General features: G+C 38.1%; 1 protein-coding gene across 5 annotated transcripts in view; it reads left to right on the forward strand.

Annotated features, from left to right (window-relative positions):
- FSTL5 (follistatin like 5) overlaps positions 1-19,283 on the forward strand; it is a 307,998-nt gene that overhangs the window by 154,835 nt on the left and 133,880 nt on the right. For all 5 annotated transcript variants that reach the window (XM_065061431.1, XM_065061429.1, XM_065061430.1 and 2 more), the window contains exon 5: positions 6,607-6,803. In XM_065061431.1, the coding sequence (XP_064917503.1) occupies positions 6,607-6,803 (197 nt within the window). The remainder of the gene's footprint in view (positions 1-6,606; positions 6,804-19,283) is intronic.

Below are 19,283 nucleotides of genomic sequence, written 5' to 3' on the forward strand. Positions count from 1 at the left end.
TAAGTTACCTGCATGTATGTAAGCATATGCACTATTAGTAGCAGACATTACTTGTCTCCTTATTCTTTTATTTGCTGCAATTAAAAAAAAAAACAAAAAAAAAAAAACAAACCACACCACACTTTCTGTGACAGCTACTTTTACTTGTACACTTCTTTTATTTATATTTTTATATTTATTTATATTCTTTATTTATAATAGCTAACCATGTCACCTAGTTTTTATCACAAACATTAAAGTTTGGTATTTTCAATCAGTATGAAAAGGCAGGGGAACAGGAAAGGTAACTGACCAAGCATCATGTGTAATATGTACACCGTGTCTACCCAGACCCCTGAACATCTGTGCTTCTCCCAAGATTTATCAAATGGATACATTTTACACTGTGTATAAAGGAAAAATAATTCATGTTGGTTTTGTATTGTTTATTACGGTCGGTCATGAACAATAACAAAAACCCCCCAAACTCTAGGGCAAAAAAACCCAAAGCATTTATTTTTGTGGGCTTTGTGTTTTTGTTTTGGTTTGTTTGTTTTGTTTTGTTTTGTTTTTTTTTTTCTGTTTGTTTGTTTATTTGTTTGTTTGTTGTGTTATGTTTGTTTGTTTGTTTGTAACATCACTTTAAGATACTGTATTGTACAGCCAATGTGCTTAAATGCCTGAGTATTGTTCTCCCCTGCCTTATATGCAAACCATGTGCTCATGTGCAGTGACCTTGTCATCCTTTTCAGCTAAGGGGATAGGGAAATGCTATTTTCCATATTATATAGTAGATAACTGTGGCATAGTGTGGCTGCAGGGAGTGTGAAGCTACTGTTGATAAAGCTGTCTTTTATATCATCCAGACTAATGTATTTGGATGAGTGGGAAACAAAATAGCATCTGTTTTAAACCATAAATAGGGGCCAATAGAGGTTTTTCCGGAAGGTGTTAGCAGTATTTTCATCATGCAGACTAGCTTTCAAACAGGTTAGTGAAGCACTAAAAGAATCAGCCTGGGCACTAGCGAACATAAAAAAGACGCACTAGAAGCCCATGGACTATCATGGCTGGGATTGAAACTGAGTGAGCAGGTACGCGTTGAGAGCAAATAACAGCTGTTATCTTGCAGAGATGGTACAAACAACCCTATGAAGATGACAGGCTTTAACACCATTGTTGACTGTAAAATAATCATCTGGTGAAGACTGGTTGTAGAGACATGAAATTTCTTTGTGAACTGTATTGGCCTTATTGGCAGCTAGTTTTCAACAGACTGCCATTGTGATTAACGTTTCAGGTATCTGTAAAAAGTTGTTTTTTAGATAATTAAATAAACTTGTCTTTCCTTAATTCTGTTTTCATTAATAGCAAGCAGACAATATTTTCTGTTAGTAATTGATGCAACATAGTAATAAGTTTGAGCTACATTTCAGGTTAGAAATATTTCCGAAGGATATCACAGGAAAAATGAAAAGGTATCACAGTGTAGAACAAATATAACATATTTTAGCAAAGTGTTCTCAGGAAATTATGTTATTTTGTTGTTGAGGTAGTATAAACCATATGTACACTAATGCAATGGAATTATTATAAAATATTCTGTTGTGGTAGCTTTGTGTGACTAAAAACTTAATAGCCTTCTATTCTTAACTTAGGAACTTTGTCTGAAGAAGTAGTTAAACTTGTGGCAATAGCAATCTCTCAGATAACTTTGACAGCATTTATTTTTTATATTAAAAAGAATAGTACAAATGTTTTTTCCCTTCTGGAAAAATGTAAACATAGTTTATAAACATGTAATATATGTGTGCTCTTATGTGAGAATTATGCTAGTTTCAGAAGTTTTTGCAATGCAATGAGAAGTGTACAAAAAGGAAAAGCTGTAGAAAATAAGTTGTCTGTGTTCTTCTATCTCTAAATAGGTATTGCAAGACAATACATTAGTTCACCATTCCTTAAGGTCTAGATTTAAAGTTAATGTCTAAAGTGCATTAAAATGTCTTTATTGGACTGTGCTTGAACTTCCAGTAAAACCTTTTTTCCATAAACTGTTTTGAATTAAAAGTAGGAAAAGCAGCTAATTATTACAGTGCTTTTCATGGTCATGTGCTACATAAATTTTATTTTTTGTTCTCTGAATTTATGTTGCTTTGTATAATTTCTCATGTGGAAACAAATAATTTTTAATATTCTAGTGAACATTAACATTACTGTCTTCACAGAAGTGAGAACCTATATTCAATTTTTGATCGGTCATTAAAGCAAGAGTCATTATCCTGTGCCTCAAGGAAAAAATATTGTCTGTGGAAACTTTTTGTTCATTTTCCATTTTGTCTCTAAACTCAGATCTTTAGTGACTCATCAAAGATACTCTAATAAATCCAAAATTTAACAGATACTACTAAGAAATAAACTGCTTAATTTATGTTTATATCTCTAAAGTAGAAATATTCCTTTGCAGTTTTTGAATTGCAGAATTAGAATTGTTTGATCAAAAACATTTTAGAGAGGATAAAATCTGAACATGATAACTAAGTCTGAGCGCTATAGTATCTAAGAAATAGCTGGGATTTGTCTTCCAACCCCACCCCCAGGGAGTGTAGGTAACACAGTGTTAGACTGAAATTGTACCAGAGTAAAACCAAACTGCCTCTCTCTGAGGATACCACTGCCAGAAAAGTTATCTAGGGGACACAAATATGATGCTTGCTTTCCTCGCCCAGGCTTTTGGAGTTTACCCAAATGAACTGGAGTACGTTAAAGTTAAGTGCTCTCTTCCCTCCCCACCACCTGGAGCTTGCATCCATTTGGATGGAAAGGTTTGCTCACAGCAGCTTCAGAACAGCCAAGGAATAAACATGTTTTCCTACTGAGTATATCTGCATTAGCCCCCTGAAAAGCAGTCATGTAGAATTCAACTCTTACTGATTGAATGTCCTCAATCTCCATGCCTCTGGCAGGTAAGGACAAATATGCAGATATGATGTGTAGCTCAGGTTGTCAGTTAAATACAGCTTGGTTTTCGTTATTTCTGTTTCTTCAGTTACAATTTTCAGATAGCTACATAACACAGTGACTTTCAGACAAAAAAAAAAAATAAAAATGCTAGAGTGGTTTTGATTCTTAGAAACATTTTATCTGCTTCCAGGATTTAACTTCTACCGCAGGAGTCCCTCTTTGCTAGATCTGAGTCTCAGTAGGAAAGTAAGAAGCATTTAGGTTTGCTGCACCTCTTGGTGTAGCAAACCATAAGTCTATGGGGCCAGATGGGGTACATCTAAGGGTGCTGAATGAGCTGGCAGAGGTGATCACTGAACCACTGTCCATTATCTACCAGCAATCTGGGCTAACTGGGGAGGTCCCAGTTGACTGGAAGTTGTCTAACGTGACACCCATGTACAAGAAGGGCGGAAAGGACGATATGGGGAACTACAAGCCTTTCAGTCTAACCTTGGTGCTGGGCAAGGTCATGGAGCAGATGATCTTGAGTAGCATCACATGGCACTTACAAGAGGTCAAGAGAGATTCTTGTTCCCCTGTACTCTGCCCTGGTGAGACCACATCTGGAATATTGTGTCCAGTTCTGGGCCCTTCAGTTCTAGAAGGACAGGGAACTGCTGGAGAGAGTCCAGTGCAGAGCCACAAAGATGATTAAGGGAGTGGCGCATCTCCCTTGTGAGGAAAGGCTGAGGGAGCTGGGTCTCTTTAGTTTGGAGAAGAGGAGACTGAGGGGTGGCCTCATTAATGTTTATAAATATGTAAAGGGTGAGTGTCACGAGGATGGAGCCAGGCTCCATTCTCGGTGACAACCAATGGTAAGACAAGGGGTAATGGGTGTAAACTGGAACACAAAAGGTTCCACTTAAATTTGAGAAGAAACTTCTCAGTAAGGGTAACAGAACAATGGAACAGGCTGCCCAGGGAGATTGTGGAATTTCCTTCTCTGGAGACATTCGAAACCCGCCTGAACACATTCCTGTGTAGTCTCATCTAGGTGTTCCTGGGGATTGGACTAGATGATCTTTCGAGGTCTCTTCCAGTCCCTAACATTCTGTTATTCTGTGATATTATCAGGCCCAGTCAACATGGGTTTTTGAAAGGCAGGTTCTGTTTGACCAACTTGATCTACTTCTGTGACAAGGTGACCCAACTAGTAGATGAGGGCAAGGCTCTGGATGTTGTGTACTTAAACTTCAGTAAGGCCTTTGCCACCATATCCCACAGCATTCTCCTGGAGAAGCTGGCAGCTCGTGGCCTGTATGGCTGCACTTTGCGATAGAAAAAGAACTGGCTGGATGGCCGGGTCCAAAGAGTTGTGGTGAACGGAGCCAAATCCAGTTGGCAGCTGGTCATGAATGGTGTTCCCCAGGGTTCAGTATTGGGGCAAGTTCTGTTTAATCTCTATTAACAATATGGATGAGGGGATGGAGTACACCCCTAGGAAGTTTGCACATGACACCAGATTGAGTGGGAGTGTTGGAGGGTAAGATGGCCATACGTGTGGAACGGCAGGATCATTGAGCTGAGGCCAGTTTTATGAGGTTTAACAAGACCAAGTGCCACCTCCTGCACTTGGGTCACAACAACCACAGACAGCACTACAGGCTTGGGGGAAGAGTGCCTGGAAAGCTGCCTGACAGAGAGGGATCTGGAGGTGTTGATTGATAGATGGCTGAATATGAACCAGCAGTGTGCCCAGGTGGCCAAAAAGGCAAACCGCATCCTGGCTTGTATCAGGAATAGTGTGGCCAGCAGGACTAGAGAAGTGATTGTGCCACTGTACTCAGTGCTGGTGAGGCCCCACCTTGAATTCTGTGTTCAGTTTTGGGCCCCTCGTTATAAGAAGGACATTGAAGTACTAGAGACAGTGCAGGGGAGGGTGATGAAGCAGGTGAGGGGCCTGGAGCACAAGTCTTATGAGGAGCGGTTGAGGGAGCTGGAGCTGTTTAGCCTGGAGACTGAGGGGGAGACATTATTGCTGTCCACAGCTACCTAAATGGAGGTTGTACCATGGAGCATGTTGGTCTCTTCTCCCAAGTAGCAAATGATAAGACAAGAGGAAAGGGCCTCAAGTTGCACCAAGGGAGGTTTAGATTGGATATTAGGAAAAAATTCTTCACATAAAGGGTTGTCAGGCATTGGAACAGGCTGCCCAGGGAAGTGCTGGAGTCACCATCCCTGGAGGTGTTTAAAAGGTGTTTATACGAGGTTCTTAGGGGCATGGTTTAGTGCTAGAGTTAGGTTAGGTTATGGTTGGACTCGATGATCCTGAGGGTGTCTTCCAACTGAAATGATTCTATGAGTCTAACTTTTTCTCAATCTTATGAAGTGGTCATTGAGGTGTACTTAGCAGTGCAGCCACCGGAATAATGCATATATCATTAAATACATCAAAATAATGAACTGCAGTCTCATACATGTAAATTAGACATTTCTTAAATGGGATCCACTTGCAAAGCAAAACAGCTGCCTAAGAGGTTTCTGTGACATAAATAATTGTTCCTTATTAATACTTGTATCTTAATCATAGCATCTAAAAAGAAGAATGGAAAATCTTGTCCAGGTTGTGCTTTTGCTAAGAGATGTTGGACCAGATGATCCTTGAAGTTATTGCAACCTGTTGTTCTGTGATTCTGTTCTATGAACATAGTTTTCTTTGCTAATCAATATATTGCTCTAGCCTTGAATTCACTACTTAAAGTAAATATATGTTTGCAACAAATACATTTTATTTTTCTGGTCCAAATTTACATCTTAAAAAAATCTTTTAAAAAACTAAGGTTATCTTGATAAAAGCAAAAATTTCTGAACTCTTTCTCTCTCCAATTTATATATACAGCAACTGATATAAGAAGACCAGATATACACTTTATTGTACTTTGGTTTAGAATAATTAGTGCCTGTAATCACTATATGTGGGACATTTGCTGTAGCAATTTTCAATTTATAGAAAACCTGATAATGAAAAGAATAAACTAGAATCTTGTCAGGGATATACTTTTTCTTCCTCTGGCAGTCCTACTTTCTCTTGTTCAAATAAGTTTGATATGTCCAGTAAATGAAAACGTAGAGCTTGCTTATGAGTACTCGTGTAATTTCTACTTTCCAAAGTCAAATGTTATTATGAAATACATTCTTTATAATGTACCATTTTCTGTCATATGTGCAGGTTTTGTTGCATATGCTACATTTCATTATTCCCTTTATTAAAGTTTATACAAAATGCTTTTATCAAAGTTAACATTTAAAAAAAATAATCAGATGCACCTTTCCAGAGTGATCTAAATGATAAAATTACAGGCTTGGAAACTTTCTTTAGTTTCCATACACAAAAATATTTTGTCTGCAGAAGGTATCTAGAAGTGCAATAAATTGTTGACCTTAATCTGAAGACCAAACATGGTATGGGGGAAATGGTATGGACCAAACACTTTAGAACAATTTCCTTATCTTATAAAGCAGCCCTGTTGGTATTGCTACAAGTTGTTAATACTTTCTGGTTTTCTTTTTTTTCTTTTTTTTTCTTTTTTTTTTTCCTTTTTTTTTCTTTTTTTTAATTTACTTTTAAAATCTTAATAAAGAAATCAAATTCAAAATAATTTGTGTTGCACATTTTCTTTTCAGGGGATAAATGCAAACCTACTGAATACGCCAAAGTGAAAAATATGCTACTGGATCTACAGAATCGGAGATACATTGCACAATCAGAAGATAAAACCGTTGATGACAAAATTACTTTAAAGAAACTTCTTGTAGATCAAATGTTTAATTATTTTGATTCAGACAACAATGGACTTGTGGACACTAATGAATTATCTCAGGTAAGATTTAGATTTTGTTTTCATTAGCACAGTGGCTTTTCAGTATGTCAGGACTTACATGGAATATTAGGTCTTAGGATGCTTTCAATTTAGAAAATATATGCAAGTCTCTAAGGTGGAAAACTTCATTCAGGAATTATTGGAATTGGAAAAAGTGGAATTATTCAGCAGTTCTTCAGTGATTATTCAGACACTTGAATACAATGCTTTGGGATATTCATTAAGGGGTTAGAACACTATAGGTTGCTTTGACTATGAGTTGTTTGGTTAGATGTCACTGTTTATTGTTATCCTATGTTGTAAGCTGTGTGTCACTGTTAAGATGTTTTTACAAGTGAATATTTAATACCTAAGGTGTTAGGCTAGAGTTATCATTTCCATACAGTTAACTTCTAAAGGCTTAATGGCATTTTCCAGAACCAGAGGCTGTGTGCAAATATAGGTATCATTTTAAATAGTAATAAATTACCTGTTTAAAAAAAAAAAAAAAAAAATCTGTACTTTTTAAGATTGGGTTTTCCTGCTGTATTTTAGACTCTTTCAGAACTTCAACTTTCAAGGAAATTTGGTGTCTGTATATATTTGAAAAATAATGTTTTTTATATTAATATACTATATGAATAGATAACATACATAGGAGTCACAGATATAGATGTGCAAATTGTATTGAATGCTTATAGAAATGTATCACTAACACTTGAAACAACATGCTAGTGATAAGCATATTGGTTGACAGCCTAAAGAAGTGGAATTTTAAATCCTTCTTTATTTTACCATTTGAAAATAGTGTGACTTTGTTGTTATAGCCCACACGTAACTACTGGAAAACAGCTGGACACTTTCACCACTACAAATCCGTTATCTAATTACGGTGTATCATGCTCTTTTCGTTAGAGGATCAGGACTAATGTACTAGTGCTGAAAGTCGGTATCAAGAATATTTAGCAGAATTTCTAGGTTGTTTGAAGAAACAATTCTTCCCTCTTCAGTCACTACATGTGAACTTTTCCTCTTTCCTTTGTTTCTTTGTGTCAAACACAGTGGTGTGGTTTTGTGGTGGTGGTGGTGTTGTAGTTGTTTTGTTGAAGTTTTTTTGGTCTTTATTTATATTCTTTCATGATGGTGTTTTCAACCTTCCTGTACATATTTTTCACACATACCTTTTTCTAAAGAAATGAAGTTATGATAACATCTGTAAAGTAATGCTTTTCCACAAGTATGGAAACAGGTCAAACAGCCCAAACAGTCTTAATCCCCAAACTTGGTGCTTTGTTGTTTTTTTTTTTTTGCTAAAATACATTGCAGAAACATAAAATTATTAAATTTAAAGAATCATGTAGAATAAGTTCAATGTTAGAGGTGTGGTTTGTGATTGTATATTTTGACAAGAGACACAATGAACCAGAGAAGCTGTACCTGTTTCTGGTGAAGCTTTCTTGCTAACAGCAGCTTCAGCCAAGAGCCTTTGTCTCTCATATGCCAAATGGTGTGCAGCTTTGCAGTTCAGAAGACAGCTCCTGTATGATCTCAGTACTTGTAAATCTTTGCCTTCCTCTGTTGGAGGAAGATTTTAGCCTGCATATTTATTGAAAACAAAGCAAGTATGTGACCCAGTTCTCTTTGAAGACTTAAAATAAAGAAAACAAATTAAAAGAACTCAGAATAATATCTTCAAATCAAATGCACTGGGTTTCCAAGCATTATCTATGATCATTGAAACTTGACACTTTTTTTTTTCATCCTCCGGTGGTTTAGCCTAGTGAATTTTTTTGTTCTTGTTGAACATGAAAGCTTATAAATCAAGATAGTTTTGCAAGGTGGGATTTCGACTCTTGCTTTTTTTCTGCCCTGAGTGTGTATGACAGCTATCAGTATTTCTAAAAATTGGAATTGCTGTAGTAGGAGAAAAGAAACAAAAAGAGCTCGTCTTGAATACACTATCCAGAAGGTATTGATTCGTAATGCAAGAAAGCTCCTTGCCACTGAGAGAGTGCATTAACTTTCTTGAGAATGTGATATTGGGGGAAAAGGAGTGGTGGTGGTGGAGGAATATTAGAAAAGTCTTTGAACTTCCCCAGAGCTGAACGAGTGTTGTTATTATACTTATGAAAATGCTCTCAGGATTAGGAGAATTTTTCTCAGCTGTGCTCACAAAACAGACAAAATTTTGAAATCTGCAGAGTTGTCATACATAATAGTGCCTGTCTGCATTTTACAAGTAATAATATTAAGGGAATAAAAAAAATAACGTATTTTTTTTTTGTGGAAAACAATGAGTCCTGAAGTTAATTTATGTTCTCATGAATATTGAACTTCAGTATTTAGGGCATTTTAAAGTTTAAATTTCCTCAGTCTTGCTGTGCAATGAGTGCCATCAGGTTCTTGGACTGCATTTTGTTATCTCATAGGTGTCCATATAGTCATGCTACTTGATGTAAAATTGAAAGGAATCAGTTGGAGATTGGCAATGGTGACAGCAGAACTCCTATTTTTATTGATTTATTTTGGATCAGAAATTACAAAGTTCTTGCATTTGAAAAATCCTCTCCAGAGAAAGCAAAGATAGATCTTTTTTATTAAAAAAGCTATTTCAAATAGTGAGAAAATAAAAAAAGAAATCAAGTGTTAGAATAATAAATTAAAAATTGGCAGGCCATTATTTATTTTATTTTATTTTATTTGAACAATTCTGGCATATGTGTATAATTCTTTTCATGACTTTGTAGTTTAATACAGAGTTACAGTTAGAAAGTAATCATAACTCCATTACATAGTGTAAATGTCAGACAAGGTAGTCTGCAATGAAGGTGGAAAATCAGTGGGATTATGTATCTCCATGCAGGCTAAGTAAACATTTTTTTCCCCATATGAATTCTTCTCTGCCTTAACTGCTTTCAGTGCTGAGCCAAACTCATTTAATGTTCTAGTTTCCAAGTCCTATATTGGCAAGTCAGATGGGGTTTGATCTTTGAAAGGACTTACTGATGAACTTAAGATTTTAGACCACTCTGGTTTGAGATATAGGTACTAATTAGAAAGAGTATCTGCCCTTCCAAAAGGGTGGTCTATGAAATAGGCAGAATTTTCATCATCACCTCTGGTCTAACATAAATGCAACGTATCTGCAAGGTTTCTGGTAAAGTGGGGTGGTTCCTTGAAGAGGTGGTTTTGTTTCGGTTTTAAAGTACTTTGAAAGAATTTAAATGAATCCCGGATAAAGGAAGATAAATGACTCTTCTGAATCTTCAGTTGTTAACAGACCAACTTTTCTATCTGTTACTTTTCATATTATGTGAAACCGAACTGGAATTTAATGCCAAGTTATAAACAGAATGTCAGTATTTCTACCACTGTAGACTGCTCAATTACTCTGTGTTGTTCTTGCTGTATAGAAGAGAAAAACCTCTGAAGTGTTATGGGGAGACATGGGAATAAAATGTGTTTTTCCAGTGATGTATCCACTTATTCCTGTATAGTGGAATTGACATTTTATAAACAGTAAGCATTTTCTGGTTACTATCAGTGAAAGATGTATATGCTCTAAGAATAATTCATCTTGATCAACAGTGGAATTCAAGTTCCTTCTGTGTGTGTAAATGAAATAATCTATACTTAATTAGACTTAGAGCTACTTTCCTTCTATTTATTTCTTATGCTAGCGAGTTAAGAAAGCAAAATTTTACAGAAAAGGAAGGTGTGACATACTCTGAAAGCGAGTTGAATTAATAATAATAATAACAATAATAATAATAATTTTTTCCTCTTCCTTTCTCACTTTTTAATTATCTATTTTCTGGAGTCAAAGAATTTAGGATCCTTATTTATGAACTAATGTCTGTAGTTTTCAATACCTGGATGTATTTTTGTTATTTGTCACCAGGTTAATGTATAACAAATGAAAATATGTTACTTTTTGTAAGATCACATCCTTACTTCTGTGTTTTATTTTGATGTTTTCTCAGTGTCATTTAATTCCAGTTAGTGAGAACAAACAAAAACAATTAAGAAACAGCGAAATGAACCACTCTCAGGAAACTATACTAAGTTCAGCATTGTTTCAAGGAATTATAAGTGCAAGTTATGGGAACTACTATGATTAAATAAGCCATTTCCACATATCAGTTTAATATGCTTCAATTACAGGTGACATCAGAAATACAGACTTCTAATAAAGTGCAATGAACCTCTGAATAGTGTTACATATGCATGTGTGGATACATATCCCACAAGGTTGGGGTGTGAGTGTGTGTACGTGTATAAGGTATTTTTACATAAAGCATCAACTCAAAAGATCTAATGTAAAATGGACTAAAAAAGAAACAAATTTTAAGTAGGAAATGAAGTGCTGTTGTCTTTATGGCTATGTGCAGGTATGTGTACTTATCTGTAAATCTCAGGAATGTGCCAAACCTTAGAAGAATACACCGTCTGTAGATAGGTAGGGCTGTATCTATAAGTGGCTTGATTATATCATCTTAAAAAATGTAATCTGAAGGAATTATGCATTTAACTGGTCTATTTAATACTGCATGGGGTGCTGCTAAATGCATAGGTAAGTTAACATTTTAATTCGTTTCCTCTCGGTGTTTATTTTTTATGTTCTTTTTCTAAGATTTGTTTCAGTCACTGTCAGTTGTATTTGCTTACAAAGTCTTGCTTGTTTGGGAATTGCGAACAGATGTGTGTCCTTTTTGTGTGACAATTTGGCATGAATTATAGCTCTATCTTTTCCTTCAAAGATTGAGATTCCCAGACTGTGTTCCCTATGTTGTGTCACTGAAATCTGACAGAAAAAATAAAAAATAACTTATTCTGTTTTATTTCTGTATTAATGGTAATACTGTTGCACTATTACTAGCTGATACTTTGTGGCACTTGTTTGCACAAATAGAACTGATGTAAATTGCATATTTTCTGTCAGCACTGGTTTCTCAAACTCTGCTCAAAATAATTTGTGGATCCCTTGCTTTTAAATTTGTACCTTTATTCCTTTTTATTTTGCTTCTTATTGCTTGTGTTACTGTGATATTTGGAGGACTTGGAACTGAGAGAAAGTCTAATAAGCATACATCTTCTTTTTGAATTTTTAATCATCTTTGGTCTTTCTTACATGTGGCATAGGCATAAGCGTATTTTGCCTGTATAATAATACTGCTGTTTATTTTCTGCCTATTAATTAGGGATACCTATCTTAATATTTAAGTTGTATTATCTATTTTTACTATTACTAATCTAAGAAAAACTGAACAGGAAATAGATTCCATTCTAGATTTTAAAAAATAAGGTTCCTAAGTGAAACTTTAATGTTGAAGGAAATGAAAAGAGAACTTTTTATTAGTAGTGAGGTGTAGCTTATGAACACTGTGATCATAGTACTAAACCCTAACACCTTGATCTGTGTTTACTGCCTTTGCTTTTATCAAGTAGAAGCACTTCCCATTAATTTCTTGTGTAATAGATAATTCAGTTACTCTGCTGGATTAGAATTCAGTTACTTAACTGCTGGAGTGGCATGTAAGAAAAAAAAAAAAAAGGGCTATGAATAGCTTTTAAAATGAGATTTACTCTACCCTGTCTCTAGGTATGAGATTCATATCCTTTTATGTATATTTACAACGTGAATATTTCATATACCTGGGTAGACAGCTTGAAGTCTTTTCTTCAGTGCAAATGGAATATTTAGGGTCTGCAGAGGTGTGTAAGCATTGCAAAATCTAACTGCCAGATGATCTTGCAGCTACGGATTTCTCGGTTTCTGGCTAGGAACCAAGCCCATGCCTAAAATCTGAGAAGAAATGTTTTTAAACAAGAGGACCTTAGACAACAGATTGTGTGGGCACAGTCTAGTGATTGGCTAATACTAAAAATGGAAGAAATGGTTTCTGAAGCTGGGATTACCCAGGATATCCCTTTCTTCAGCCAATGACCTTGAGGTTAAGCCAAGTAGTTATACTTCTTCAGTTAATTCTCACCAGCTCAGTGATTGTTAAATTCTGTCCTATGAAACAATGTTCTTTGAAACACAGCAACAGGCTATGAAGGCAGCTGGACCCAGCTTTATTTCCTGGAGAAGTCCGAGAGCTGATGCTAACTGAAAGTGGACACAAAGTATAATGGTGCAGTATTTTGTCTGTTCTCATGTCAATATTGTTTTCTGTTGGTTAGCTCCAAAGCCACAGGCTCGGGGTGCTGGTAGTTCCAGTTGCAGAATTTTACCAATGCCGTGTATGTGGTCCTAATACCTATTCTGGTCTTACACTCTGGGCTAGACATCTACAACTACAGCATTATACTTGCAGGCATCTAAGGATGTTTATATCTTCTGAGTCAGATTAGGTCTTCCCCCTGCTAAGTGTGGAAGTGGAAAGGCAGGGAAGTATGACTCTCATTAGAGCAGCTTACAGAGAGAAACCTCGTATCTGAGCAGTGTAACTCAATTAGTATGGGACAATATTGAGATAATACCTTTGAGTCCGCACCGTTACCTGCCACTCTGTATGGGTTTACCAGTTCCGGTCTCAGTTTGCTCAGGGATCTCTGTGTCGTGACCCATTCTGTGATGCAGAATTCCCATATCTTTACTCACTCTACCTCAGATTCTCAAAGGTAACTCTATGCTACAGACACCAAAAAAAGCATAGAGTTGCTGCCCTACAGAACATGTTAGTAAACTGTAAGAAGAATACTGATATAATTGGGTTAAGGGAAGTTAAAGCAAGGAAAATTTAACAACCTGTATTATTAATTTAATTTCATTAATGATTAGTTCTTTTAATTTCCACAAAGTTATACTACTGTGGACGATGGTGGAACAAGGTAATTGAACCCCCTTGTGCAGTTAGAATTAATTTGGAGTGCAGTTCCCACAGTGCTTAGGGTTTGATCTACTTTATATCAAGCACTGACTGATACTATTGTGTTGAGATACTTGCTTTTAGGAAACATGAATACACATTAACTGAAGCCCACCATATTTACTGTAAAGGAAGTTTTTGTTTGTACTTGTAGTATTTTCTTTGGGGAAGTACATAGAGACCATCAATCATAGTTAAGCAAAAAACCACCGACTGACAAAATTTTTGGTAAGGTGGACTACTAAATGAAATAATGTGTCATTTCTGATCTAGTTTCATAACATCTGCAGACTTTTCATTGTGGCTGTCAAAAATCAAATTGAAATGAATGAAACAATCTAGTGTGACATGCAGTTTGTCATTTTTAATCAGATTACTTTTCCCAGTCTCCTAAATCTTGTAGTAACACTGACTAATTCCTGATAGGTTTTGAACTTATCTAAGAGTGTGGTGCTCCATGGGAAATAAATAATGGTGTTCTATATCTTTAAAAAAATACGGTACTATCCAAATAATACAAATCTTTTCTCCATGTTTCAAAGAACATTCAGTTCTTAAGGATAAGGTTCATAGTTCAGAAAATCCATATTTAATTTGAAAAGTTAGACATTTCTAAATTTTCAATATTTATGAGGTTTTACAATGAGCCATAAACAGAGCAGCAGTTTTGCTGGGTGTCTTACCTTTTACCTTTTTTATGATATGGAAAGTAAATATTTCACTGTCCTTATGAAAATGTAAGGTAGAATTTCTGAGCATAAATATTTAAGAACACTCTCTGGTATGAATTTTCAACTCAGAAGTCTGAAATTAAGTAATTCCATGTATGACTAGTATGGCACAACTATAAAAATGTGCAGATCATCTTAATCAGGATTTAACCTTTATAGTAAGAGTTTTCTTTCTAGCACGTGACTCACTAAAAATTTAGATGGTTTCTGTCCTGACTCCCTGAATAATTGCTGTCTGTTTAGTTAAACCAAGGAGTTGATGGGCTGGGTTTAAAGACTTGGCTCAAGAATCAGTTTCATTCAATTTACCTCTTCTATTCTCCAGGGGCAGAGCTTAATAGAACTTAAAACTTAAGGCACATGGTTAGATCATCTATGACACACCTTCATCTAATCTAATTTCTGTATCATAGACATGGAATCTTGTTGTATTTGTTATACACTTTCAATTTAAAAACAAACAAACACACATAATGTCTTGCTTTTGGCTGAAGGAGAAATGGTCTGCAAGGAAGTATGCAACCTTGATTTGAAAACATCAAAAAGAGCGTAAGAGTCCCAGGATTAAATGTTGATTGTTCCTCTAGATTGTCTCCTTTGGTTTCAGAGGTATTACTCATTTTTTCCTGTCCTATTAACTTTTGTTTGTCAAATTGAAGCATCCATATTGATTTCCACCCCTTCTACACCCCCAAGTACCAATTAAATATTATATGGTCAATTCTTAGTGTCCCTTTAAAAGCAAAGCAAAACACCCAAAGCCGAAACCCCAAAAACCTATAAAGATTGATTTTTCTCAGCTCTCTTAATGTAAAGTGTCTTGAGCAGATTTCTGATTATTTTTATGGATCCTTTCTAACCTGAAACATTCTGTTCTCATTTCTCAACTTTAAATTTTAATATGTGCAAGTAAAAGCTAAATGTTATGTTTCTGTATTGGTCACACCATTGCCTTTCTACCTCTGGTTACCTTTTTACATTTAAAAAAAAAATACCAGTTGGTTAGGCTATGGAATGATACTGGAATTTATGGGGCTTCCTTATTCACAGCAAATCCTGCCTCTTTTTCAGATAAAATGCTTTCAAGGTCCCATTCAACCTCACTTAGGTATGGTCTAGGTTATTTTTTTCAGATGAATGACCTTACATTTGGCTCCATGAAAATACAAATCCTTCTTCTGAAAACACCTAACCATGTGCACCCTTTCATTCCATATGCTGCCCTGTCCTTCTTCTTGTGATTATTCACCTCAACATTTTATACCATCTGCTAATTTTATTTTTATGTTTATTTTAAAATTATTGAAAAGGATTGGGATGAGACTTCAGACTTTCAAAATCTTACAGGATTGCTTCAGCCACTAATGATTCCTTATTGACATCTATTTTTTCAGGTTTTGCAGTTATTGACATTATTATTCACACAGTGTATGCCTTATTGATACTGTGTAGTATTATGTTTCTCTCCTAATTATGTTTGGTATGAAATCAAAAATATTTAGAAGAAGCTATTATGTTTAGCAAGCTACCTTTGTAAATTAAGTCCCTTGCATAACGAAAGGAAAATGCAAAATGGAGTTGTCTGACAGACTGTATTTTCTAGAAGATGGTGTTAAAATATTGTGTCATGACAGCATTTAGAAACACAAAACGTATTCACAGTCTTTATTTCAAAATTCCACTGTTTATTTCTCGAACCACTTTGAATATTTGCATTGTGGTGTTTATCACAGTATCACAGTATGTTTGGGATTGGAAGGGACCTCAAAAGATCGTCTAGTCCAATCCCCCTGTTGGAGCAGGAACGCCTAGGTGAGGTAGCACAGGAACATGTCCAGGCAGGTTTTGAATGTCTCCAGAGAAGGAGACTCCACAACCTCCCTGGGCAGCCTGTTCCAGTGCTCTGTCACCCTTACTGAAAAGAAGTTTTTTCTCAGGTTTAAGCGGAACCTCTTGTGTTCCAGCTTGATCCCATTACCCCTTGTCCTATCACTGTTTGCCACCGAGAAGAGCCTGGCTCCGTCCTCATGGCACTCACCCTTTATATATTTATAAACATTAATAAGGTCCCCCCTTAGTCTCCTCTTCTCCAAACTAGAGAGACCCAGCTCCCTCAGCCTTTCTTCATAAGGGAGGTGCTCCACTCCCTTAATCATCTTTATTGCCCTACGCTGGACCCTCTCCAGCAGTTCCCTGTCCTTATTGAATTGAGGGGTCCAGAACTGGACACAATATTCCAGATGTGGTCTCACCAGGGCGGAGTAGAGGGGAAGGAGGACCTCTCTCGATCTACTAACCACCCCCCTTGTAATACACCCCAGGATGCCATTGGCCTTCCTGGCCACAAGGGCACAGTGCTGGCTCATGGTCATCCTGTTGTCCACCAGGACCCCCAGGTCTCTTTCCCCTACACTGCTCTCTAATATGTAATTTCCCAACCTATACTGGAACCTGGGGTTGTTCCTGCCCAGATGCAGGACTCTACACTTTCCCTTGTTAAATTTCATTAGGTTATTCCCCGCCCAACTCTCCAGCCTGTCCAGGTCCCGCTGGATGGCAGCACAGCCTTCTGGCGTGTCAGCCACCCCTCCCAGCTTAGTGTCATCAGCAAACTTGCTGATAGTACACTCTATTCCCTCGTCCAAATTGTTAATGAATATATTGAATAATATTGGCCCCAGTACTGACCCCTGAGGCACTCCACTAGATACTGGCCCCCAACTAGACTCTGCACCATTGACTACCACTCTCTGGCTTCTCTCCTTAAGCCAGTTTGCAACCCACCTCACTACTCTATTGTCTAGACCACACCTTCTCAACTTAGCTGTGAGGATGTTGTGGGAGACTGTGTCAAAGGCTTTACTGAAGTCAAGGTAGACCACATCCACCGCTCTGCCATCATCCATCCACCTTGTTACATTCTCATAAAAGGCTATGAGGTTGGTCAAGCATGACTTACCCTTGGTAAAGCCATGCTGACTGCCCCTAATAACCCTCTTATCCTTGATATGCCTTGAGATGGCACCAAGGATAAGCTGTTCCATTACTTTCCCAGGGACAGAGGTGAGGCTGACCGGTCTATAATTACCCAGGTCCTCCTTCTTGCCCTTTTTGAAGACTGGAGTGACATTTGCTTTCCTCCAATCCTCGGGCACCTCCCCCGTTTCCCAAGACTTGGCAAAGATGATGGAGAGCGGTCCAGCAATGACTTCAGCCAGCTCCCTCAGCACCCGCGGATGCATCCCATCTGGACCCATGGCTTTATGGATGTCCAGACTATTTAATTGCTCCCTAACCCAGTCCTCATCGACTAAAGCAAACTCCTCCGTTGACCTGGCTTCATCCGGGGACTCAGGGGTACAGGGCTCCCCAGGACAGCCTCCAGCAGAGTAGACCGAGACAAGGAAGGCATTCAGTAATTCTGCCTTCTCTGTATCTTCTGCCAACAGGGCACCCACCCCATTTATCAGTGGGCCTACATTGCCTCTGGTATTAGTTTTATCTGCTATGTATTTGAAAAAGTTCTTTTTGCTGTCCTTGACCCCTCTCGCCAGCTGTAATTCTAAGGAGGCCTTGGCTATCCTAGCTGCCTTCCTACATCCTCTAACAGCAGCCTTATATTCTTCCCAAGTGGCCAGTCCCTGCTTCCATGACCTGTAAACTCTCCTCTTCTGCTTGAGCATACCCAACAGATCCCTATTCAACCATGCAGTCCTCCTGGCTCCCTTCCTTGACTTCCTTCGTGTGGGGATGCTCTGATCCTGAGCGTGGAAGAAGCAGTCTCTGAATGCAATCCAGCTATCTTGGGCCCCTTTTCCTTCAAGCAGTTTTGCCCATGGGATTTCCCCTAGCAATTGCTTGAAAAGGCCAAAGTTAGCCCTGCTAAAATCCAGGGTTGCAATTCTACTTGCTATTCTGTTCCTGCCACCCAAGATGCTGAACTCCACCATCTCGTGGTCACTGCAACCCAGGCAGCCCTCAACCTTTACTGCTTCGACCAGAGCCTCCTTGTTAGTGAGGATGAGATCCAGCAGTGCACCTCTCCTAGTCGGCTCCTCCACCATCTGCATGAGGAAGTTATCGTCAATGCACTGGAGGAATCTCCTGGACTGTGGCTGGCTGGCTGAATGGTCCTTCCAGCAAACATCAGGGACGTTAAAATCCCCCACAACAACCAGGGCCTGTGACTGTGAGGCCACTCTCAGCTGCCCATAGAAGGCCTCATCAACTTCCTCAGCCTGATCTTGTGGCCTGCAACAGACGCACACAACAGTGTCACCCCTGCCAGCCTGCCCCTTGATCCTGACCCATACACTCTCAACTCGCTCGTCATCCACCTCTGGGCAGAATTTAGTACATTGTAGTTGCTCTCTCACATAAAGAGCAACTCCACCACCACGCCTGGCTGGCCTGTCTTTCCTGAAAAGGGCATAGCCATCCACGACTACATTCCAGTCATGTGAACTGTGTCACCATGTTTCCGTAATTGCTACCAGATCATAATCTCCCGACCGAACATAGGATTCTAACTCCTCCTGCTTATTCCCCATGCTGCGCGTGTTGGCGTACAGGCATTTCAGGGAGCGAGCAGAGCACACCAGTTTCTCCCTAGGGGCACAGGAGGCCACCCAGTCCTCATCAGTTTTAGAATGCTGCCCCACTGGGACAAGCCCAGCTACAACCCCATCCCCCTTCAAGCCTAGTTTAAAGCTCTCCAACTAATTCCTGCCCCAGCATCCTTTTGCCCCTGCGAGATAAACCTTTCCCGCGTGACACTGTCCGGACTGGTGTCTTATAAAACCAACCATTATCAAAGAATCTAAAGCCCTGCCTGTAGCACCAGTCTTGGAGCCAACCATTTAGAGACTGAATTTTCCTATTCCATCCCACATCGT

Source organism: Columba livia, chromosome 4 (assembly GCF_036013475.1).
Source record: "Columba livia isolate bColLiv1 breed racing homer chromosome 4, bColLiv1.pat.W.v2, whole genome shotgun sequence".
Taxonomy (NCBI): Eukaryota; Metazoa; Chordata; class Aves; order Columbiformes; family Columbidae; genus Columba; species Columba livia.